The sequence below is a fragment of the Vanacampus margaritifer genome, chromosome 18 (assembly GCF_051991255.1).
Source record: "Vanacampus margaritifer isolate UIUO_Vmar chromosome 18, RoL_Vmar_1.0, whole genome shotgun sequence".
In the NCBI taxonomy this organism is placed as follows: Eukaryota; Metazoa; Chordata; class Actinopteri; order Syngnathiformes; family Syngnathidae; genus Vanacampus; species Vanacampus margaritifer.
The window spans coordinates 17,514,190-17,540,637 of record NC_135449.1 but is presented as its reverse complement, the minus strand read 5'-3'; the positions used below and the strand labels follow the sequence as shown (position 1 = coordinate 17,540,637).

The following is a 26,448-nucleotide window of genomic DNA, read 5'->3' as shown; positions in this document are numbered from 1 at the left end:
TCCTCCGACGGGATCCCAAGGCGTTCCGAGGCCAGCCGACAGACGTAGTCTCTCCAGCGTGTCCTGGCTCGTCCCCGGGGGCTCCCGCCGGTGGGACATGCCCGGAACACCTCTCCAGCGAGGCGTCCAGTAGACATCTAAACCAGATGCCTGAGCCACCTCAACTGGTTCCTCTCAATGCGGAGAAATAGCGGCTCGACACTGAGTTCCTCCCGGATGACCGAGCTTCTCACCCTATCTCTAAGGAAGAGCCCGGATACCCTGCGGAGGAAACCCATTTCGGCCGCTTGTATCCGTGATCTTGTTCTTTCAGTCACGACCCACAGCTCGTGACCATAGGTGAGGGTAGGAACGTAGATGGACCGGTAAATTTAGAGCTTTGCCTTTCGGCTCAGCTCCTTCTTTACCACAACGGACCGATACAGAGTTCACATCACTGCAGACACTGCACCGATCCGCCTGTCTTGTATATATATATAATTTGTATAGTGCCCCAACTTTTTGGGAACTTTTCTTTGCCCTCCTCTTCGGCTGAACCTGCTTCAGCCAGGGTGTCATAGAACTTCTTTGCCTTTGTCCTGATAGTTATGTTATCGAGTGTGACAGTCATAGTTTTTTTCCGACAGTCGGCGATCAACACGGACAAGGAATTCTCCATTTTCAAGGTTAGTTCATTCCGCAGATGAATGACACGTTTTGCAGTTTTAGTAAATGTCACTGCTGCAGTCTTTCTATTATGCTTTTTTTAAATTTATTACAATATGTAAAGTATATTGTAATATACTAAATGCAGGTGGGTGGGTGGGTGTACTAACCTCTGAAAACCCCGCAACATATCGATCGAGGTACAACCCGAGGTAAACGCCGCAATACATGCGTTATGGACCCAAATAAGAATTTAGTGAATCCACGAAAAGTGAACCGCTAAGTAGCGAGGTATCATTGTATATCACTTACAGTTGCAAGGTCTTGATTGAGTCAGAATGAAGTTGTATTATCTTTTAACCACTTGGCTTAGACCAGTTAGCTACTCAGTTCTGTTCCATGACTCTTTGGTAAAAAAAAAAAATATTTTTTTTTAAATGCCCCAGTTAGGTACCAAGTTCTTTTCCATGACTCTTTGGTAAAAAAATAAATAAATGCCCCAGTTAAACATGTCTAGATACCTACAGACACTACCGATAAAATTTTTGGGGGGGATATATGGTTGTCAGGTGAATTTCAGGATGAAGATATGCACTATTTAAACTTTACATGGTTGGGCAATACGTCCTTAAAATTAAATCTCCTATATATAAAAAAAAGCAACAGATTTCTTACTTTTGAGTGTGGAATTTACTGGGATCTACTTCCAGGGTTAACCCCACCTTTCAACTTAAGTCAGCTGATATAGGCTCCAGCTTAAACACAACCTTAATGAGGGGAGTGAAGGGCCCGACTTACCACTGAGCTGTGTGATGATGATTTTGACACGCCGAACCATCTCACTCTTTTTGAGCCTCTCCTGTCTTCTGACCAGCATCAGATTCAACAGCAAAAGGATGAGGAGGGCGGTAGCATTCAACAGCTCACTACCAGAACTAGTAAGGCAGAAGTGAAATAATTAATCATCTTACTTAAAGCGACAGTGTGTAGAAGTTTTCAATTTTTCAATGTTCATTCATAAAAATAAAAATAAACTGTATTAATTTCAATGGTATGCAAAAAAATACATTCCATCACATCAACATAAGTAACGCATTTTTTATATAACCGTAGGTGAAGTAATTGGTAATTATATTACCTAATGTATTTTCCTGACTATAAGCCGATACTTTTCCCATGCGCTCTGACCCCTGTGGCGGTGCGGCTGAAGTATTGCTTTCTTTAGCCGCGGATAACGCTGTGCGAACACCTGCTCCTGATTGGTGGACTTTTTTTTTTTTAGCTGCGGATATCGCTGTGTGTTTTTCATTTAATTATTTATTTTTATTGTTACTTTTTCTTAACTCCTGCAAATGGGCAAAACAATAAATAATGTTTAATTCTGCTTTTTCTTAGAAGTGGTTAACAGACGTTTCATTACTACTTGTGGCACTTGTGGAATCTTTTTTTTCTTTCCCTTTTTTTTAATGGAAATTCTGAAGATGAAAAAAGGGGGGAAATACTGTTCCAGATTTTTTTGAAATATTTATTTTTACTTTTCTAAGTGAAGGTTGACGAACAGTTCATTGAAGCTCATGGCAGCTCAGGAAACAGACTTATTATTACTAATTAATACTTAATACTATTGTAGCCTCTTTTTTTTTTTAATAGATCAGTAAACGGACATTTTATTTCTGCTCATAGAACTCTTGAAAATGGGAATAGTGCTGTTGTGGACACAGATTCATAATTTTCAGCAGTGGATTTATTTAATTATTTATTTAAGATGTATTTTTACTTTTTCATGGAGATAGTTATAGCCAACTAACCGAAACAAGTGTGCGCTTCATGTGTGTCTCCTGGAGTCACAACCTCCTACTTCAGAATTCTCCCGTCAACTGTTATCTCGATCAATACTTTAAATCTCGTCATGACAAATACTTAAAATCTCGCCAATTGCACATTCCTCGGTCCTTGCTCCTTTGTTTACATGCTAGCACCTCCAACACAAATTCCATCAAGGAGTGAGAAGACTGACGAAGGAGAGAGGAGGTTTTAAATGTTTTGGGGTACATACTGAGATACTGTCTCCTAAAGATGATGTCACGCCATTGACGCATGTCAGGAATGCGAAGTCTACGTGTCACAATTATTACTATCACTAAAAACGGCCACTTTATGCTTTATGTTACAAGTGGGATTAAATTAAAGTCACGTTTCACTAATGTTATACTTCACAACTTTGCAGATGCAAAGACGAGCGTGATTGGTGTGTCCTAAGCGCGTCTCCCCTGCCCGTTCCACCATCAATGCACGCAGTGCATATTTGAAATGAATTGTAATTATGTAACAGACAAATAAGAGAGAGAGTGAGAGAGCGAGATAGAGAGAGAAAGAGAGAGAAAGGGAGAAAGGGAGAGAGAAGAACATATGTTGCTTAACCCTTGAGGCACCCAGGCATCATAAATAGTATTCTTGTACATTGCCTTTTTTTTCTAGGAGGTATGCAGTCGTCCGCAAGGTTCCAGCAATCAAAAAATATAAAACCACTAAATCAGACAATTGAAAAATAATCTGAAAAAAATATTTATATATATATATATATTTTTTTTTTACAGGACTTCCAGTTCCGGCTTGTGGGAGATGGCTGCGTAGTAGCAGAGCTCTCGACAAAAGGTTGTAAATACTGCTCCTGAACTAAGTTAATTACCAGCGAAGTGGACAAAGATAAGTTTTAGGGGTCACTAATAACGTCTAAGAAGAACAAGAAAGGCAAAAAAAAAAGGACTTCTGAGGTTTTTGGAGACGACGACATGCAGCTAACGATAGCTCTCCTACAGCAAGGGGAGGAGTCTCGCCTGCCTCGTTGCGTGACGGCGTCGGAAATGAATCCGAGGAAGGGCCGGTGAACCCGATGGTGATCTTGACAGAGTTGAGAGGAGTCGGGAGAGAAGTGAAAGATTTTTGGAAAGACACAAAAGCACAACTGCAAGATATTAAGAGAGAGCTAGATAAGGCCAATACGAGGCTTGGCGATGTGGAAACAATGGTTGCGGTACACAAGAAAAGTTGCGAAGTTGAACGAAATGCTGGTCGAGATAATGACAATTCAGGAAAAACTTCAGTCTAAAATGATCTCACTGGAAGCCTACTTGAGGCGAGAGACACTTAGACTCCACGGGATACCAGAAGGTGCGGAGTCGGGCTCACAATCGATGAGCCACTTAGTTAAAAAACTTCTCTGCGACAAATTGGAAATTCCTGACTCCACGTAATTGCAAATACAGAGAGTGCACAGAGCCTTGTCGTCACCTCCGCCGAGTGGCGCCCAGTAAGTAGTAAAGTTTTTGTGCTTTACTGTAAAAGAAGAAGTGCTCCGACTGGAATGGCAGAACAGGGGTTTCATGTGGAACAACAACAAAGTAAACGTCGATCACGACTATCCAGGAGTACAGCGAGGCGCGATGGATCCTGAAAGAGAAGAATCTGCGGTTCCGGACCCTCTACACAGCCTGCCTGAAGGTTTTTCATGATGAAGGAGCGAAAATCTCCAACTTGTGGAAAAAGCGACATTGGATCTGGCAAAGCGGGGATCCCGGTAAAAGTGATTAAACCACCGGCAACACTCAGCGACAAGCTACGGAGGTTTGCGTCGTGGCAGTTGGTTGGAGGGAGACGGCAGCGGCAGAACCAGGAAACTTCGGGATACAAGGAGAAGCTGCAAGTATTCAGATGGGATTCAAACTAGTGTTTATCTTGTTGCTGACTTGGGTGAAAGGGGGAATTTCAAATAGCGTCGAGCTAAATGGGGGATTAATCATCATCATTGGTAGGGCCATTTTAGTAGGGGGCCCCCTATGTCAGGGTCTAAATAAGAGATTTCCCTCAAAGATTGAGGGAGATAGTGGTAGAGAAACACTGCTGAAAGTGTGGTTAGGTGTGTTTGAGTTTGTGATGTTTGTTTCAGCTTGTTTGTTATATATGTATAAGTTCTTTACATATTTTTGTGTTCTTTCCCTGGGGGGCTGTTTGCTGCTATTGGGGATGTGAGATGTGGTTAAATTATATTTTCCAATGCAAAGTGATTCAGTAAAAAAATTCTCTTTTAATGTAAAAGGAGTTTTGAATGTGATCAAAATGAACAAGATATTTTCTAAACTAAAGAAAGAAAACGCCCAGATTGCTTTACTTCAAGAGACACACTTGAACCAGAGTGAACACCTGAGATTCAAAAGAAAAGGTTTTAAATTAATGTTTTCCTCATCTGATAAAGCAAAACATAAGAGAGGAGTGGCAATCGTCATTACGGGAACACTCAACTATGAACATATTTCTGAAACTCGTGATAATGAAGATAGATATGTTAAAATAATTGGGAAGATAGAATAATCTGATATTACAATTATAAATGTGTATGCCCCACCTGGAAGTGACTGGTTATTCTATAGGAGTGTTTTGAATCTGATGGTTGATTCCCGTGGTTGTGTTATATGTGGGGGAGATTTCAACTTCCGTCTTAATCCCGCACTAGATTCCTCAAATTCATCAAACCAAACCACCCCACTCATAAGGAAAATTAAAGATCATTTGGCAGAAATGGGGATAATGGCTGTCTGGCGGGAGTTGCACACATCTACCAGGGATTATACTCATTATTCAAGATCGTTCAAAGTTTACGCTAGACTTGACTATTATTTTATGTTTAATATAGATTTAAGGTTAAAACCTGCAACATACTAACAAGGGATCTCACCTATTATTTTAAGGGACACACTGAAGGCGGTCATGAGGGGCAATTTAATCTCCATAACTACGCATTTTATACGCCTCAAAGAGCAAAAATGAACAGCTACAGGCGGAATTGAAAGTGCGCCAGCGACCCATTTCTGCTCCAGCCGTGCACCCGAGACGCCCTGCAGCACCCAAACCAACTGACTGCGGCCTCTCAACCGCGCAAGCACATCACAACCAACCGGGACTTGTGCCAGCCAAGGACCTGCCGCGGCCTCCACACCGCGCGCAGCAGCTCGGTGCCTAACAGCAGTCGTGGAACCGGGTCGGCGGGGCACTGCGTGATTCAGAGAGCGGAAGGTAGGTGGGTCGGCTCTTGGCAGGAACAGACACGCGCGTTTTGGGACGCGCAGTGTGGTTGTGAGTCCTTGCGTGATGCGTGGTTTGGGGCGCGCGGTGTGGCTCAAGTCCGGGGCTCACAGAAGGAAGCCACGTGGTCGCTCTCAGCGTGTTCGGCGACCACGTGTCTCATGATGGTCACAAGGAGCTCATGGAGCAGGAAGAGGGAGATGAGCAAAGAAGAGGGGCGAAGAAGAGGGGGACGTTTCTTTGGGCGTTGGCTTTTAAACTGTGTGCCGGGGGGGTCAAACGGTCCCGCCTCTTCCGTGCGCTTGAAGTAGACTTGGTCAACTGAGACCGAGCTTTTGGGATAGCATTTAAAAAAAAAATATCTGAATTGACAAGCCAGATGCTTCATTTATCATTTTGAACACATTTCAAACATTACTGCGATCATAAAGTTATTGAATCCGTTAAGCTTGCTAATTGGCTAAACTTAGATGGCTGCAGAAATTACACACATCATTGATTTGAGGTAGACATACAGGTTGTGTGCAAAGATAAACAACAGAAGTCACTTGATGTCAGTTTATATCCCGAATTATGTAGACTTCAGATTAATTAGGAGCGGCAGGATTCTTGAGGCTATAAATCGATAGTGACCGCTGGAGGACACTGTTGTCCCGTATAACTTCCCAGGGGCGTTTTTTCCAAAAACATATGGCTGATTCCTGTAGATTGACCAGACCATAAAAGTGGTCTGAGGACTAATAAGCAGTCTAATCGCTAGTTTGTTTGCTAAACAGGCTTTTGGATCTTGGTAGGCGCTGTGTTTCCTGTGGGTTGTAAAAACGAAATCCAGTCCCTGCTGGAGGGAAATTCAAAGAGATTCTCCTTTTTGAACTGTCCCTGGTTGGTTTGCAAAAACACAGGGTTAAGGACACACATTCTCCCAGCGGGAAATGTTTAAAAAGGCAAATAAAATATACAAAAATTGAGGGTGACGGGCAATATTCGTTATACTTCATAAAGCAAATTACAGCAGAAGAAAGTGATGTTGCCATCTCTAGGTTGAAATCAGGAAAGGCGGTTGGCCCTGATGGATATAATTCCCATTGGTACCTATGCCTAAAGCAGGAACTAACTAACTAACTAACTACTATTAGTAAGAACATTTAATCTTGTATTACAGGAAGGGGTAATTCCACCTTACTGGAGAGAGGTAACAATTTCAGTTATCCCAAAAAAAGGGAAAGACAAACTGGAGTGGAGAAGCTATTGACCAATCAGTGTACTTAATTTGGATTATAACATATTCACTTCTATTTTTTCCCATAGACTAGAGAAGCTGCTACCAGTCCTCATCAATTTAGATCAGACTGGATTTATTCGCCAGAGGCAAATAACTGATAATATCAGAAGGGTACTGCATATCATGGATCATATCCACAAGAATAAATTATAATCAATAATAGGGAGTCTGGATGCCGAGAAGGCCTTTGATTCAGTCAGATGGGCTTTTCTACAGTATATAAAGTGTTGAAGAAGTTTGGTTTTAGGGACAAGTTCATTAGAGTAGTTCAAGCATTGTACGATAGGCCCACAGCGCGGATTAAGATCAATGGGGATTTATCTGGAAGTTTCCCTCTGAAACAGGGATGTAGGCAGGGCTGTCAAATATCACCCCTCCTTTTTGATTTATTTATAGAGACACTTGGCCAATCAATAAGGCAAAATACAAAAATCAGAGGTATACTAATATCAGGAGTAGAACACAAGGTCGCTCTGTTTGCTGATGATGTTTTGGTTAGTTTGGGGACGCCAGAGAGCTCATTTAAGGAAGTGATGTTATCCTTGAATGATTTTGGTAGGCTTTCGGGCTATTAAGTTAACATTTGAAAAATGCAGGTGGTGATACTTAACTATACCCCCACTGCCACCCTACGCAAATAATTTAATTTAAGGTGGGAAAATTAGAATATTAAATACCTAGGAATACAATAGGAGGATGCTATGTGACGTATTGTTTATGTTTTACGTGTTGCATCACGGGAAACTTTGTGGCAAGAAACAATGTGTTTTACATTGAGTTTGATGGTTTTGCACATTTAGGAAGATAAAGAGAAGCAGATGGTTCATTCTTGTTGTGCCATCAATTGTATGGCCCGTCAGGGGCCTGATAAAAAGTTTTTTTTATCGCATTCCCACCGAAATGGGCCGCGAAAAATGAAAGAAATGGCTGCGAGCCGGGAGGGTATAACTTGACGATCAAAGCATGGATTCCGACTGATGCGTACGGGTTTGTGAGGCTCACTTTATTGCCGGTAAGTACTTGTGACTATATATTTGTTATTTGGAGAGGATTTAAAGAAATAATAAGTCGAGTTTGTGCATTATAAAATCCGCGGCCTCATATTGTTTTGCGGTCTGATTCAGGTGTTTCAAAGCGCGATCGACAACCACCCTGACTTGTTTCTCGTCTTGAAATGGGCTATCCCGGATGGGTAAATAAGAAGGGTTAAGAAAAAGCCGTCCAGCGTTACGAACAGAGGATCAAAAGGCAACGATTATCAGAATTGTGTTATGGATTCCTATAAATGAGACAAAATATTTTTGGGTGCCTAGTTTTTCACTTGAGTGTCCACATATTGTTTATCTTATCCAAATAAATATTGCATTCTGCATCTGTGTTTTGATACCTGCCGACCTCACTTGTGTACGCAGTAGCTATAGTTGTTAGGTCCTATCCTGACAGCTGCATTAAAGGTGCTACAATGCTAGTATGCTAATGCTACGTAACATGACTGCATGTTTGTCCAAGAATAGATTTGAAAAGTGTGGGATTCACAAGTTGTTAAAAGTGCTTAGGTGGTTTGCTTACGATTCAGAATTTGTCCCTAATAGACTCTATTCAGACTTCAGATCTTGGAGCAGGTTTGGGCTCAACATTTTTTTCATTAACTCATAAAAAAGCTGTTCACAGCTTTGAGACCCTGAGGAACAAATACGGTTTAGCATAGAATGAATTCCACAGGTACTTACAATTAAGGTCCTACATTGTTCATGAATGTAAATTGGCTGATTTATTGGCCACTGAGGCCGACTTTTACCGTATTCTGAGAAAGGTGACGACTGATGTTCTTACAAAGTCTATTTCTGAAATGTACACTGGTCTATGCGGGGCCAATAACACTTTGTACATTAAAAATAAATGGGAGAGGGAGTCAAGTCTGGTGATATCCGAGGAGACTTGGAGTAAAATCTCAATGTTCTACGTCCAGCTCTATGGATTGGAGGGAACATTGCTGGAAACACATTATAAGATATTTCAAAACTCCCTACCAGGAGGAATATAAGGGCATAAATAGGACATGTTGGAGAAATTGTGGCTCAACTGTTGCTAACCACGACCATTTTTTTGGGAGTGCCCAAAATTGAAAGATTTCTGGGTGGCCATCCAGACTTCATTAAATGCTGTATTTGACATGCAAAATCCTTTAAATTTTGAGGTTTTATATCTGGGTCATGTTCCTTTTGTGGAACGGAGGAGAAAATAAAAGTTGCTGCAACTACTCTTGGTGGCGGGTAAGAAATCAATTACGAGGAGATGGCTCAACCCGAAGCAGCCAACACTAGATGATTGGATTGGAATAGTTCTGGAGATATTTAGAATGGAAAAATTGACATACCGAATTAAGACTCCAGAAAGACATTTTTTTCCAAATCTGGAATAGTTGGATTACATTAATTTTCCCCAAGAGAGCAGACTATTTTACCCCGATCCTCTGACATGATGTTTAATCAGTGAGGGTTACTCTTTTTTTTCTTTCTTTTTTTTGACAGCCTTCTTAACTCTTTCACTGCCACTGACGTTAAAAGACGTCAAGTAAAAACCTACGGAGAGCTGCCAATGACGTTAAATGACGTCATCCAATTTAATTTTTTTTTTTTTTTTGAAACGGGTGCGGGCAAGCCTTCCGGAGCTGTGGTGAAAGTTTCCAGCCGGTCTGTTGTGCCTAATGACTATTTTTGGCCCCTAGCGGGCAGCGATGACTCTCTTTTGACAATCAGTAGAGGCGGAGCTAGAGCGTCGAGCAGGAGATGAGAATGGAAGACAAAGGAAAAATGGCGACCGGTTGCGAGCAGCTCACGCCCGAGCCGTTTTTTTCAAAGACCAAAAGCATCGACCAAGGATAAAGAGCACATTGATGACGACGATGATCATCGTCGATGATGATGATGATGGTGACTCCGTGGTTGGAAAGCATTGACGCGGCAGTAGGCGACGTGGGGGGGAGCTAGATGGAGGAGGAGGAAACGGACAAGGCGAGCGGTTGCAAGCAGCTCTACACTTACAAGACGAAAGGCATCGACCAACGCTAAAAGAGCACATTGATGACGACGATGATCATCATCGATGATGATGGTGGTGAATCCGAGGTTGACGGCAAAGTTGGAAGCGCTGTTGCGGAGGCTATGACCACGTCATATCGCGGAGCACAACCGAGCACGTTCAGGCGGACGTTCAATCGGACGACGGAGAGTGCCCCGAGTCCGATGCATGTTCATCGGAGGAGTGTGTACAGTCTGCTACTTGCTATTTATTCCCCGGAAAAAAAGGCCGTCAAGAAAGTGTAACGTTTGCACGCGAAACGGACAAATGTGAAAGTGAAAGTAAACTGTTGTGCGAGTCCAGCGGCGTCTCCTTGCACGCAGGAGAGCGTTACAAAAAGAAAAACTGTATTTGAAACATCCACATAATTGTAAGTAGTACCACAGTTGCACACATTTGTAAATAGTTTGCGAAATTGTTTTGTCAAATTGTTACACTGTTGAATGGAAATAAACGTATTTTGAAAACTAAAAACACTTTTTCATTGTTGGTGAAAGCGCTTTACAGAAGTAAAGCACTATTTAGGTGTTTGTGGCATCATTCATGGACAAAAAGAAGTGTACAATTCACTAGAGTGCATGAAATAACATCGTTTCACAAAAAGCTCTTTTTCTCCGTTTTTTCTTTCAAAACAGAGAATTTCGGTGAAAGTAACCATTTTCTATTGTTGATTACTGAAGAACGGAATAAGGTAGAAACAACCTTTTTTTTTTTTTTCTGATGAAAGATGAGAGTCAAATCTTTCATTTGGTAGTATGTGTGTTTCCATAGTCCAAACACAACATTTTCTGTGGACCTTGAAAGATCAGTCAAAATGCTTAAATCGGCTGGCACTGGGGACAACCCGTTTCTGAAAACGTCTGGCAGTGAAAGAGTTAAAGTACCAAGTACCACTGATTGTCCCACCCACGTAAGTGGGGCTAAATTCTTTCTCCGCATTTGACCAATCCCCTGAGGGAGCGGTGAGCTGCAGCAGGAGCCGCGCTCGAGAATCATTAGGTGATCTAACACCCCAATTCAAACCATTAATGCTAAGTGTCAAGCAGGGAGGGAGATGGGTCCCATTTCAATAGTCTTTGGTATGACCCGGCCGGGGACTGAACCCACGACCTCCCTGTCTCAGGGTGGACACTCTACCACTAGGCCACTGAGCTGGTAAGACAGTGCAGGTGATAGCAATCCTCCAGGGAAGGAAGGAAACAAGCCAGTGATCTTCTGTGCTGAAGTGACAACCCTTTGGAGTACTTTCCTGTCTGCTTTGGACACCAGCAATGTCTGTGCAATAATATTTTTCCCGAGCAACCTCAGAAAATAGTCTCTGATGGGCCTTCTTTAAGATGGCTTTGGTGTTAGTGCTCCAGGTCAGGTTGTCTTCGATCTGCGCACGCAGAAACCAAAAGCTGAATTTCCGGTTGGGTGAGCATGTGAGTCTGGCGTAGTCTTAGTCTCCCGTAACTCAAACTTGTTTTTTGGAAATAAGACCCAAATTTTTTTTGTTCCCCTATAACTGAAACTGGTTTGTAGGCGAGTGTGCACTTAAAGCGTGTGCAAGATGTCAAAATCTTCAAAATTACAGCGGAAAGTCAATATAGATGCCTCGACGTCGTGTAGTGCTTGTGTAACTAGCATATCTAGCCTCCTGGAAGACCACAGGGCTAGCATCGCGGCCGACTTTAAAAATACGTTGCTGTGGAATCTAAACTGGACAAAATACAGTCTACGGTGATGGAGCACGGACAACCTATTGAGTCCTTGGAAGATGTTTCAGCCCAAAATACTAAGCGAATTCAAGTACTGGAGGAGAGGTGTGCGGTGCTAGCTAATAGCTAAAGGCTAAAGCCACGGACTTGGAGGGTCGGAGTCGTCGGAATAACATCCGAATCATTGGCCTCCCGGAGTCCGTGAAGGGACCAACCCGACAGTTGTTTTCTCCGACCTCCTAACGGAGCTGTTTGGCGAAGCTACCCTGCAATCTCGCCCTGAACTGGACCGTGCACTCGTCGCAAAGCCGCAGCCTGGATCACGCCCACGCCCGGTGATCATTCACCTGCGCCGCTACCAGACGAAGGAAATCATCATACGGGAGGCACGCTGTAATATCGCGGGTCTCCTATCCAGATTCATGAGGATTATGCTCCGGAGGTGTCTGAGGAACGGGCCAAGTATCGGGCTGCCATGGCTAAACTGTACAATCTTGCTCTGAGGCCAGCTCTACTTTTCCCAGCTTGTCTGCAAATAACTCTGGATGGCGGGGTTAAGAAGCGGTTTTCATCTCCCAAGGAGGATGAGAATTCTGCAGCTAATTATCGGTGTGCTCCGTGTGCTCTAACTCTGTGGACTGGGGTCGGTATGCCGGAACTGTTAACCGGGCAATCGCGAACGGTCGCCTTCATATGCCAACTCAGTTTGGTAAGACTTTTCTCCTTTGGGATTACTTGATCTGTTTGAGACATTTGTTCATTCTGGGATCATAGTATGTTATGTTGTCACGCCTGTGTGTTGTTTTTGTTATTCACCGTTGTGTGTATGTGTTTTATATTTATTTATCAATTTTTCCTACTATTGTTTGCCTGGGCGATGTATTGCCAGTAAATATGATACAGAAGAAACAGGTGTTGCTGAGATACATAACTGTTGCTTGGTTGGTCAATTGGATTTCCATTTAACTTTTTTTTCCTCTTTTTTCTGCTCAATTTCAAATTTTTATTATTATCAGTATTGTTATTGCAATTTTTTATTGTCATTATTATTATTATTATTGGTAATACTATTATTACTATTACTAGTTTCACATTCATTTCATATCAGTTTGGTTATCTTACGTTTACCTGCTTACTATGTCCGTCTTAAATTTCATATTATTGGTTGTTTTAATTTGGCTTAATGTGCGCTTTGGTATTGTGGTTTTAAATTTCTTTATGCAGTACCTGTGTGGTGGTAATGCTTGCAAACTTGTGTTTCTTATATTATCTATTATTACTATTATTATTATTTATTTATTTTCTGGTAAGTGGGATTTTACATTGAGTTATATGCTCGCAGGGTTCTTGTTGTTGTTTTTTGTCCTTTTTTTATATATATTGCTGAGTTACGGGAACATTGGAAGGATGAAGATGCTGAGGGGGTAGTACACAATTTTTGTTCTAGGTTACCAAGGTTTGTTGGGGTTAACCAGGTAACATGGGTGGTTGCGGAGGGGAGAGACTTCTCTCATATGGTAAGGTTCTTGGGGTTGGGAATGTTGAAACTGGTTTTAACTGCCAGCTCCGTAGGGGTGTGGGATTATGGGCCTCTCTATCTTTTTTTTTTTTTTTTTGTGGCAGTACTGTTGCATGTTTGCTTTACACTTTGTTTTTCAACTATGCTCTACTGCTCGTGTTCCAGGGCCAACCAGGAAGTTTCACAGCCTTGTGTGATCTCATGGCTAACTTGATGAATTGGGGGGCGGCCAGCGGACACATGGTGAGGAGCATCTCTTAAAATACTGGTGGTCTTAATGGTGCTATAAAATGGAGTAAAGTTATGACACATATTAAGAATCTCCATGCTGATGTAATATTCCTTCAGGAGACACACTTAAAAAACTCGGATCATAGAAAGTTGAGCAGGCACTGGATTGGCCATATTGTTCATTCAAAATTCAATTAAATATGGGTATGTTGACCCATTGTGGTTTTCGCACCCCTCTACTAGACAATATTCCTTTTTCTCGCATGTTCACCGATCATTTTCTCGGATAGATTATTTTCTAGTTGATGAAACACTAATTTCTTCGACTATTTCTACCCATTATTCTCCCATCGCTGTGTCTGATAATTCAACTGTGATTTTAGACCTACTTTTTGACCTTAAACTAAAGGAGTACAGGCGTTTAGATCCATTATTACTGGCTGATGCAAAATTTTGTGAAAATGTTGCTGACTTGATTACGTTTTTCTGTGAGACCAACAAAAATTATGAAACCTCACCCTTGTTACTTTGTACACATCTCATATGAACAAGTTGCGCAGCGCACGTCGGAGAGAGTTGGAAGATGCTATAGGTAAACTGGATGTTGTACTGTTTACTTTACAGTCGGCTGGCTTATACAAAGAAAGGTTAGAACTTTGTTTTTGTTCGACATTAGAAGTGTGAAAAAAGAAATGTGAAAGTTTAAGATTTCAGGTGTTTTAACATTTTGGAAAAAAAACATTTACTGTAAAAAATGAGAGTTGTTTCAGCACCGTCACCTGAGGGACGAAATAGAACTATAAAGAGCTATGGCATTGTTCCATTTAACTTTTAAGACGTACTGATAACCTTGGGAGCTCCCTGAACATTTTGTTAGAAATTTAAAAGGATGTCTCTTGCCTAAGACAAAAAAAAAAAAACATTTTGAAAAGTCTGAAAGTTATTCAATAAACATGCTTTAAGACATTACAGCAAAGTTAAGATTACCATTTGTATTTAAAAAAAAAAATTACAACAATATTTTTTCCCACCTTTTTACTGATAATGAATACCGGCTCCAAATACCGGTTATCGGCCTTGTTGACTACTAATAATCGGCATCAGTATCGGCCCTGAAAAAACCATATCGGTCTATCTCAACTGGAAACCATCTCCAAACATTCCCCACCAATGGTTAAAGGCTGCAGGTCTGGTTCCATCCTCCTGAAGTCTATGACAATCTCCTTTGCTTTAGTGGTGTTGAGGAGTCTATTTTCCGCACACCACACAGACAGCCGTTCCACTTTTCTATGGGGACTCATCCTTATACTGTAATGAGCCCCACCACTGTAGTGTCATCGGCAAACCTTATGGTCATACCGCTGAGGTGTGTAGAGGTGCAGTCATATTTGTAGAGGTTGAAAAGCAAAGGGCTCAACACAAAACTGTGTTGCTGAATGGATATTTGATTTTTTTATATGCTAAACAGTCTGACTTGTAATTACTCATTACTCTTTTTTTTTTTTTTTTGATTCAAGGTTATCGAACTTACCTAAAACTCCTCTTCACCACTAATGCTCCAAAACTTGTATGACGCGCATGCAAAATTCATATCAAAATTGTCTCTGGCTTACGCTCTTTTTGTAAAAAAAAATAATAATAATTAAATTGTAAGTTGAAGTTGTAAAATAGAGTTCAGTGGAATTCTTGTTCTGTTGTCAATCTTTTGCATTCAGTGTTTTGTTACCTTGTGCTTTCACACTTTTCAGTTTTCAATAAATTCCTATTGCATCAAAATCAGTGATGTTATGAATTATTGACCTACCAAAGGCCCTAAAATAATAATCTCAATTCCACTGAATTCCACTTTGAACCTTTTTTTTTTTTTTAAATATAGCAAATTTTATGGTTATGCCTAAAATAAACAGTGTCTTATATGATAAAAACATAAAAGCCTTGTTTTTGCAAACTTTATATCTACAGTTGGATTGGAAATTACTGAAAAGCTCTAATGATACGTTCACACCGGGGGAGTGTTCAGCCTCGCTTTACGCACTAGGATTTTACCACTGTACTGGACGCAGTCGCTGCCTTTGCACACACCGGCGCGAGGGAGGTGTGTCATATGGAGGGATCAAAAGGGCCAAAATTAAATTCGGGGGGGAAATATTACATATTTTGTTTATGCCTTAAAAAAAGTTTTTATGACAAAAACAGCACAAAAGCATGAAAAAAACCAAACATTTCTTTGTTTTTACAAACTTTATAGTTACATCGGAAGTTTTTAAAAAGATATATTTAAAGTAAAAAAAATATTGTATTAATTATTTCAACACGTTTATAACAGGGAGAATTAATAGGGGTAATAGTAGGTAGGGGTTATAGTGTGAGTTATTTTAAAGGTGCCTGAAGGGTTAATTAATCAGATCAGACATACAACAGTTAAACTTTGTCCTGTCAAAGTTAAAACGTTAACTCATTGATCAATCAAATCATCGCATTAATCGTGTATTAAGGCAGATTAATCACATTATTAATTTAGACCGCAGATGATCCTTTAGTTTGACAGTGAATGGTTACGTTAAAGGTAGCACAGGTTGTCTTTGAGCAATAAACATAACTACATGCATTAAAGTAAAGCATTTAATAAATGTTTGCGTATGACATTCAGAATATTTGTTCATGTCAAACTATTAAGGTCATTTTTTTTCCATTTTAAATTATACAAGTAATTAACTGATTAAAATAAAGAGGAGGATGAGAGTGTGTAGTGGATTAAAAAATGCTTAAGACATCCTCATAACATTAAATGTTGAGGTACTCTTCAAATTTGGCGGGCAAAAAATGTTGATAAAAATGTTTAATTGATTAATCTTAATTAATTAAAATTCTAATTTGTGATTAATCTCACTAAAAAAAATGTAATCGTTTAAAAACTTTAGTTAAAATACAAGGGAACTACCTGCCCTTTGGCTGACTGCCATAGCAACACAGGAGTCCAAGTGCCACCAGCACAGTGAGAGCAGCTCCCGGCCAGTGGAGACAGGAATGGCGGTTACCATGGTAAAGGAAGCTATGTACCCACTGTTCCTGTGGAAACATAGGATGTTTAAGCCCTACAGGTAAAACAAAATTGTGGTCAGAGGTTTACATCACGGTAGGGTTGGGTGGTATTTAAATTTTGACACCATTTTACCGTCTCCACATTTCGCCGGGTATACGGTAATAATGTTGCTAATTTTAGACTCTTTTTTTTTAAGACTTATCTTGCGCTGACAACAGCCAATCTGTCTAGAAGTTAAAGGTGTTCACTGTGTGCTCCGGTAGCATTTGTAATAATTTACAAAACTTTTAAACTTTTGTGTGACGAATGTCTGTCACTCCATGACAGCACGTCTTTAGCTGAAGTGTGAAGCTGACGTGCATGCGCCGCGGAGCCAAGCTCAGATAGCATTACGTAGAATACATTGTTCCCCACGGACGCGCACCAACTTTTACGGTCCTCCACACTTCTCGGTTTACTGGACTCTTTTAATGGAACCCGCTGTTGGGCGCACATTCGAAATCTACTCGTCACACAAACAGAAGCACGTGATCTCGGGTTGATGTGTGTCCATGGACGAAAACAAAATCACTTACTGATTTTTTGTATGAATAAAAGTGCTTTGTGGCGCGGCGACAAACTTATCTCTTTGCAGCAGTGAGCGGGGGATATCATTCCTCAGATGAGTCCGGAGATAGGAAGTATATTCCATCTCGCACCGTTCCAGTCCTCATGCAGAGTTTGCATACAGGCTACATCGACATTTGCTGCCAAATTGTAGCAGTTGCATTTATTTTTTATTTTTAAGGAACCGCTGAACCGACCTGTGCTGACTAGCCATTTGGCCTCGCTCTGTCTGAGTGGCCATGTGACTGTCACATGATTAACAGTTTGCTATTAATTTTAAACTCTTATAATAATATTCATTGTTATAGTATCAGTAATTTGAAAACAATTACAAATGTCGTGTTATCAAAGAATTTTGTTTAATATCATAATAGGTCATTATACGCTGCATTTTTTTATTTTGATTTTTTTAAATGACAGGATTGACAGTGACACCGTTGCCATTTTTGGACACCCCGGGATACCGTTTTACCGCCCAACCTTACATCACGGGCATAAATGAGAGTGTCATTTGTGGCTCGCAAAAAAGTATGAATATGTTCTATTTTAAATATTAACAGTGTTCCAAAGACGTATTTATACGTTTTTTTCTTTCTTTCATGCTTCAGTATACAGAAGGCTTGATGCAGCCTCTGAATTGCAGAGAATGGTTGAATTAATGGTCATTGTTACAAAAACGGCCAGTAGGTGGCAGCATAGTATAAGAGATCAACAAGGCCATGTTGCAAATTAGCTGTTTTCCCATGGTTGGGTGAACTCCCACACACCCTTATGGACCCTGACGAGGGTGTCAAAGCTGGTCTACTGTTCCATGGCCAACACAAAAACCATGCTGCTCTTTCTGAACCCAAGATTCGACTTCGCGACAGACCTTCCTCTCCAGCACCCCTGAATAGACCTTACTAGTGAGGCTCAGAAGTGTGATCCCTCTATAGTTGGAACACACCCTCTGGTCCCCCTTCTTAAAAATCACCAATCAGGAAAGTACTGTCCCCAATGTCCACGCGATGTTGTAGAGGCGTGTCAACCACAACAGCCCTACAACATCCAGACCTTTTAGGAACTCCGGGCGGATTTCATCCAGCCCTGGGACCTTGTCACAGAGGAGCTTTCCAACCACCTCATTGACTTCGACCCCAAAGACAGGAGAGTCCCCCTTTCAGGCTCTGCTTCCTCAAATGAAGGAATGTCGGTGGAATTGAGGAGGAATTCTAAGTATTCTCCCCACAGATTTACAACATCCTGAGTCGATGTCAGCAGCGCCCAATCTCCACTATACACAGTGTAAATGGTGCACTGCTTCCCCCTCCTGAGACGACGGGATGGTGGACCACAATTTTCTCAAAGCCATCCGGAAGTCATTTTCCATGGCCTCACCGAACTCCTCCAATGCACGAGTTTTTGCCTCAGCGACCGTGGGGGGAGCGGGGAGCCTTGTGGGCCCGTTTTGCTGGGTTGGGCTTTGGGCATCGGCCGTGTTGACGGGGGTCGCTCCGGGCTCCTAGGTTGGCTCTCCAGTCGATGGCCCCTGCGGGCCCTGGGGGGTTGTGCCCTGATGCTGGAGTGGCCTGGGGGGCTGTGCTTGTTGTCCAGTCTGTATATAATCCTTTGGGTCAAATGCTTCAGAGCGCCAATGTTGACTATCATAGTTGTGCAGAAGACACACAACTGTATTTATCAATGTCCCCAAATGACAGCATTTCAATTAACGTATTGTGTCACTGTCTAGAGCAGGGATGTCAAACTATGGTCCTCGAGGGCCGGAGTCCTGCAGGTTTTAGAGGTTTCCCTACTCAAACTGCAGCTGATTCCAATTAACAGGATCATTATCAGGCTTATGCAGAGCTTGCTGATTAGGTGATCATGAATCAGCTGTGTTGAAGAAGGAAAATGTCCAAAATCTGCAGGACTCCGGCCCTCAGGGACTGGATCTCGCCCTCCCTGGTCTAGAGCAAATTAACAACTGGACGAACCAAAATGTCCTTCAGCTAAACCAAACAAATCGGATGTCATTGTTTTCGGCAATAAAGAAAAAAGAATTGCTGTTAGAAAACACCTTGAGTCACTGTCTTTAGGAACCAAACACCAAGTTTGAAATCTTGCTAATAGACTCAGACCTGACTTTCAGCAATCATATCATCAATCACTAAAACAGCTTTTACCATCTGAAAAACACCTCCAGACTGAAAATGCATGCTCTAAGCAGACCAAGAGAAGATTATCCATGCTTTTATCTCCAGCAGACTCGATTATTATAACGGGCTTCTGATTGGACTCTCTCCAAAGAACATCAGACAGTTGCAGCTTATTTAGAAAGCTGCAGCTCGAGTTCTGACCAAAACAAAGAGATCAAAACATATCACTCCAGTCCTTCAGGCTTTACACTGGCTCTCAGTCAGCTGTAGAACAGATTTCAAAATGCTGCTACTGGTCTAAAAATCAATGAATGGTTTGGGTCCTGAATATATTCAAGAAATGCTGATTGAATATAAACCCCAGCAGGTCTCTGAAATCTGCAGACTCGGGTCAATTAGTGGTTCAAAGTAAACATGATGAAGCTGCATTGCTGTTATGCTGCACACAAATGGAATAAGCTACCAACAGAAGTGAAGTCAGCCCTGTCCGAGTGTAAATGTTTTTAAATCCAGGTTAAAAATGTAGCTTTTTTCCTTCGATTAAGCTCTTTTAAAATCATGTTTTTATCTTTTATTTTCGAAAACTTCTTTACTCCAAATGTTTCAAAAGTTTGCTGTTTAATGTTGTTTTAACATTGTCAATGTATGTTCTTTTAGTAAGTTTTGTGCTTTTGTTTTCTCTGCTTTGCTTGTGAATGTTTTTAACTGTTGTGTTTATTGATGCTTATAGGTGTTGCCTTTCCTTGTGTAAAAAGCACATTGAGTTGCCTTGTGTATGAAATCTGCTTTAGAAAGAGTTTTTATGTAGTATTGTGAGCTTTTTCATATTGACACTTTCTCACAATATCGTGATAATTATCATATCGTGAGGTTCATATCATGATATTTATCACATAGTGATGTTCGGCTATCGTTAAATCCCTAATACCGTTCGAACCACATCACATCATACATTACTAAAATAAATATGCACATGTACCTGTGCAGAGGCACATCTACATGTTGTCTTCTGGTGCTGGTCCAGTAGGCTGCTAAGCTGATCCCTGAGCTTGCCCAGAGCCTGGTGAGTCAACAAGCCCAAAGAAACAGGATCGTCCTCCTATAACATGACACAGTTTTATAAAAACAAGAAACTATGTCTAACTCAAGGCCCGGGGCCTGCATTCAGCCTGCTATCTCATGTTATCTGACCCACCAGAGCTTAACTATCATTGTGGCTTTCAGACCAAAAAGCCGAAGAACTTTGAATTCCAGGTACCAGGAGTTCTTGGTTGTAAGAAGTTGCGTGTGGCCCACTAGTTGACGTTCGCACGCAGCGATAGTGGGAAAGGGATTTTAGTTCATTCAAATGAGACTGATGCAGGGTTTTTCCTGCGTTCAAAATTTCGTGGCGGCTGCCCCCAGCCAGAGTGATTGATATTGTTCAACTGGGTGACCAACTGTTCCGCATCGCGTTGAAGTAGGGGTATAAGAAAAAATCGATTCGGCAATATTTCGCGATATTACAGCGTGCAATTCTTCAATCGATTCAATATGCGGCTGAATCGATTTTTAAACATACTGTAATTTTTTTTATGGGAATATTCAACAAAATGTCTTACTTAGGGTTGCTTTTGCTTTTTTACTTTTTTCACACTTAACCAGTGTTACTCCAACACTGTATAGGGTTAAATATCTAAACTGGTAAACACTGAGTAGTGTTGAAAGTACTCAACACTAGTGTACTTAATAGTTAATAGTAACACTTGAAACCTAATATTTTAATACTTTTGTTATTCTTTAAAGCTGTATGGCATCTTCACCTTAAGTGGTGTGGACTCAGCATTGACTTACCGCTCACAGCGTCCTTTGACCCGAGACCCGGTCCTGTTTTGGTCGAGACGAAAGTAAACAGTTTGTGTTCAAAAGAGAGATAAATTTGCATCACAAAACTGCACTTTAAAAAAAACGTAGCCTTCATTACCGCCGGGCACTATTTTTCTGTTCGTATCACTGCGCGGCACGCTGCATATCCAGCTGACACGCACGTTCCACCGTAATTATAACTTTGAAAACTCAGGAAAACATGTCTGACTACAACAACAATGTCTTTAGCACTGAGCCAAGGGGATATCTTTATGAACCCGAATGTACTGATGCCGATATTGGTCAGATGGTATTAAAACGGGCAGAAAGAGAGAGCTAGAGCAAGGAGGGGTAGAGAAGTGGTACAACTTGATCAGCTGTAGCACTGAGAGAGCAGGTGACTGTCACTGTCAAATGCTTGGAAAGCGGTGAAAAGTGTGCGGAGATTCAGGGAAATTTTTATTGGTACAGCCCGGGAAACCATGTGCCCGCACTATTTTTACATATAGAACAATATAATATAGTGTGACGTGTCACAAGAATGCTGCCAGCAGACATGGTTGGTAATCTCACCTTTTTATTTGTCTTCACACAACCGGCTACTGTTGGCCGCAACCAACGCTGAACACAAGAAACTTTACTCACAAGCCAAATTAGCACACATTACCAACAATGTATGGATGACTCCCTTTCCACTGCGAGACGTGCGATGCATTCACACACACTCGGACACAAGAATACAAAACAGAATGTGCAACACAGGAACACACAACACATCTTAGTTATACAAGCTTGTAAAGTTCATACAATTGTAACGTTATATACTAATAGCTCTCGCTCTCTATTAGCTCTCTCGCATCAGGTAAACACTTCCAAACAACTTGGTTTGTGCGCGTCTGTCAGCTGGATGCAGTGCGCCGTGCAGTGATACGAACAGAAAAATAGAGCCTGGCGGTAATGGAGTCTGACTGTGCAGTTTTGTGATGCAAATGTATCACGCTTTTGAACACAAATAGTTTTTTGAAGAAAAACGCTTTATTTCTGTGACCCCAGCCAACTTGCCGGACTACTTTCGTCTCGACCAAAACCGGACCAAATCTCGTGTCACAGGACGCTGTCAGCGGTAAATGTCCAAAAACCCAAACTATTCCTTTAATATCAATGTGGGAAAATGCAAGGAGTTTATTTTAATGATTTTAGTATAAATTCATAGCCAATGCAATTGTACAGTATAAAAATGCTTAATATGTAATAATCACAACACTTTTGGGCCACCACCCAAAAAGGCTTAACTGTCGGACCCTGCAAAACTCTAACATGGAACAAAAGCAAAGAGGATGATTAGTGCCTTGTTTCTCCCCAATAAATCTTGTCTGCCAGAGGAGTCTCACCTTTCTCTCTTACAGTAGGAACTGAACCAACACTGCCTGCACCTTCGTCAGGTGTACAAATTCAATTCAACTGCAAATTCTCCTGTTGATACACACACAGTAAATTTCATAGAGTACATTCTACTCTATTCTATTAGACTATATTTTACACTTTTCATTTACTCTTAATATTTTACTTTCTTCTAAGTGTAAATTTTACTCTGTTTAGACTGGGACCAAATGATTTGTGTATGGGTATAGTTTTAATAGATGAATGCTTTAACATGATGATAGTCATATTCTTATTGGAACTCTTAATTTCAAGTATGTTGCCTGTAAAAGAAAGTGGGTCAGTTGAATTTACAGCAGAGGTGGGCAATCTCGGTCCTCGAGGGCCGAAGTCCTGCAGGTTTTAGAGGTTTCTCACTTCCAACACAAGCTGATTCCAATCAGCAGGATCGTTATCAGGCTTATGCAGAGCTTGCTGATGAGCTGATCATATATCAGCTGTGTTGAAGAAGGGCAACATGCAAAACCTGTAGGACTCCGGCCCTCGATGCCCACCTCTGATTTACAGAATACATGTACATCATGGCACATGGTCAGGATGGTACCACCTCTGCCTCAATTTGAGCCAGGAAAAAACGCTGTTGTGAAAGTGAATGAGGCCCAATCAGCAAAGAAAGTGTGTATCGCCTGTTAAGACCACAATACGCGATGTTGCAACCATGAACTCAATGTGTACCGCCTACGGTCTGAATGCTTAACTGCTTTTGAGTAGTTAACTATTACCACATTCCAGGGGCCTTTTTGGTTCTGTAAACAACACCCACACTACATCACAACACTGGGAAGCTATTCAACTCACCTGTTTCATATGATCCTTTGACTCCATGGGAAAAGCAAACACTCCACATACTCTTGCTTCTCCACTAGTCAACACCACCTGACGGATTCCTGTCCGTGCATGCCAGGTCCAAATCTGGACACACACTCAGGTAGCCCCTTGCTCAGTCTGCAGATGCTTTATGAAATTGTAGGAAGAATGAAACAGCAGGTACAGTGATGTGAAAAAGTGTTTACACTCTTCTTAAATTGTTATAGTTTTGCATAATTTCCACAAACACACATATATTTGAAACAGTCGGATGCTTGGCGTCAAGTGCTATTATGAAAAAGTGTAGGGTGGGTGGTTCCACTACGCGAAACTGAACGGTCATTGGATAAATGCTGGGCTTTATCCCGCCCTCGGACGCTCAGCCTCTCTGTGGACTGGAGTAAGCCCTGGATGCAGAGTGTAGTTCGAGGAATGGCTCAACGTCAACGTTTGACTCCACCCACATGGATTCTCGAGCCTCAAAGCGCTTTTTCTTTTTCTTTCCTTCTTTCTTTCTTTCTATTATCTACTACTACTTTCTACTATTGCCCTGGCAGTTTTGTGTGCCATCTTATGAGGTCACGCTTACAGTATTGTTTGAAGACTTTATTGAACAACGAAAATAAAAACTGACCTAAGCCCAAATACTAACCACAACCGTCCACGGATGCTGGGGACATGTAGTACAGTACCGCACTGACCTCTTCCGTCAAACTGTTTAGTTAGCTCCACCCCAACTGACTGAGGTTTGAGTGTTTGTAATTTTCAATGCTCCATAATGTGTTTTAAAAAAAATAACACAACGTGATAGGACGGCGCATCATTAAATCTGCAAATTTTGTTAAAAAAAAAAAGTTTACACCATTTTTTAAAATCCGTGTGGGCAGAGTCTTTACGTTTTAGTCCACCACGCGTGGCTCCACGCCTCTGCTTGTGCTCCACATTCAGGGCTACTCGTCTCTGGGAGTCAGTGAGGCAGTGGGCTGACCTGGACGCTGTCTTGAGGCAAAATGCCTCTTTGATTGACAGTAGTGGGTTTTCCATCCACCTATTTGTACTAGAATTTTCAAGAATTGGGAAAAAGAAACTGAATGGAAAGAGCAGAAATTTGAAAAAAAATGCCCCAAAATTCACACATAAAAAACGTTTTTACGTTTGGAGGGGGTGGATTTTGAAGCGTATTGAAAAAAGGAAAATGCACATTTTAGCTATGGAAACATCTTTTGCGAATAAATGACTACAAGACCGGATTTCCGTCGCACGTTTTGACCGGATACTACGTCACACGTACGTTTGTAGTAAAAAAATAAAATTACAACAAAATGTCGGTTTGGGGAGACAAAGAAACAGTATCTTTTTACTATTCGCAAAAGAAGAACGGATGTAAACGGGCAGAAGTCGTGTGTACGTTTTGCGCATTTTCACAAAATTCACTTAAATTTTTTTTAAACATTTGGATGGAAATCTGAGGGGTGAAATAAGAGAATCAGCAAACTTGAATTATAAAACTCCACCGTGACATTTCCTAAGTTTTTTGTTCCGTTCTGAATTGAGAGAGACTTTACCAATCCCCAGCGACTTAGTTAAAAACGACTAGCATTGTGTTTGGTGACTACTCTTGTGTCACTCTGTGGTTTCTTTCCCCAATGAGGGTGATAACCCTTGGACACAAAAAAGAAAAAAAACTTGAATACGGACTATCAGATGCTTTGTGAAGAGGTCATAAATGATTTATGTTTTTGATATGTAAGACTAAAGATAGTTGTTTTGCAGAGTTAACATTCCTTGCCCTTTCTTCTCCCTTTTTTGTCTGCAACACAAATGTTTTCTACCAGCGAGAGCTTGTGTATGGTTTTTGTATAATAAAAAAATAAAAATAAATGCGTTAGTCTTCCTTACTTAGAATTAAGGATTTGACGAGGAAAAAGGATCTTATCCCCTCCGTGAATGACCAGCAGCCGCCATTGGTCCATTCACAGATTTTTTGTCCGTGCTGTCTAGTGATACTTCTGGCCCAGGGTTAACCAATTCCGGTGCTCGAGGTCCGGAGTCCTGCGGATTTTAGATGTTTCCACCTACCAACACACCTGATACTTAAGATCAGGATCGTTATCAAGCACGGTGATGAGATGATTATATGAATCAGGTGTGCTAGTGGGCGGAAACATCTTAAACCTGCAGGACTCCGGACATCGAGGACCTAAATTAGTGAACCCTGGTTCAGAAGTATCAAGAGCACGGACAAAAAATATGTGAATGGACAAGTGATTGCTGGCCTAGCCAATGTGTCGTGACGACACGATACCAAGCCTGTAGCCAGTGTACAGTACACGCATTAAATGCATTAACACCAATAATCCCAAAAGCACTGTCGCCTTCGATAAACCACAGCAGTCCTTCAACTTACCCATCGATAACTGCATCCACCTTGTCAAGATATTTTATAAATAGTTTATTTTTGTTAAAAGAATATGTAATAAGCTACGGTAGACCTATGTTTAGTTCGCCATGTTGTATAGCTTTTTCTTGTTGTTGTGATTTTGACAAACCTACTTTTGGTGCATTACCGCCACCTACCGTACTGGGGTGTTGGGCAGGAGAAATGAAGCAAATTAAACCCCAATAAAAACAAAAACAAACACCAAAAGAAACCCCATATCCTACTAATTAATTTGATTTTCTTTAAGTAATCAAATTCGGTCGTAGATTCGGTTCCAAGAAGATTCTCAATGGTGAATGCAAGTTGTTTCCTTTGTTCCTTATCATAAATTGTACAATCAATTTTAGTCTAATGCTGGCCACACACATCACACCCGCCAATAGACTGATTTCCTATCTCATTAAGAGTGAAATTAAATTCAGAATGACCATTGTTGAGACGTGTGATTTTTTTAAACTCTTTATTTGAATAGCTTGAAATCAAGGTAACTGCCAAGGGAGCAGTAGTTACGATATAATCCGCTTACAGATAACAAAATCAAACATTGTCTATGTAATGTGCACATATAATTATTTATTAAACAAGATTAATTTTC

At 41.1% G+C, this 26,448-nt stretch overlaps 1 protein-coding gene across 7 annotated transcripts in view; it reads right to left on the bottom strand.

The window, feature by feature from the left end:
* tmem94 (transmembrane protein 94) overlaps positions 1 to 25,941 on the bottom strand; it is a 111,525-nt gene extending 85,584 nt beyond the window's left edge. For 6 of the 7 annotated variants that reach the window (XR_013289155.1, XM_077550322.1, XM_077550323.1 and 3 more), the window contains exons 1-5: positions 25,821 to 25,941; positions 23,405 to 23,560; positions 20,301 to 20,420; positions 16,479 to 16,606; positions 1,444 to 1,580 (exon numbers count right to left, since the gene is read on the bottom strand). Coding sequence is in view for 6 of the 7 variants with exons in the window: in XM_077550322.1 (XP_077406448.1) it covers positions 1,444 to 1,580; positions 16,479 to 16,606; positions 20,301 to 20,420; positions 23,405 to 23,431 (412 nt within the window). In the remaining variant the exon portion in view is untranslated. Of the gene's footprint in view, positions 1 to 1,443; positions 1,581 to 16,478; positions 16,607 to 20,300; positions 20,421 to 23,404; positions 23,561 to 25,820 lie in introns of those variants that run through there. The other variant, XM_077550327.1, reaches the window with a different exon arrangement.
* Between the last annotated feature and the right edge of the window lie 507 nt (positions 25,942 to 26,448).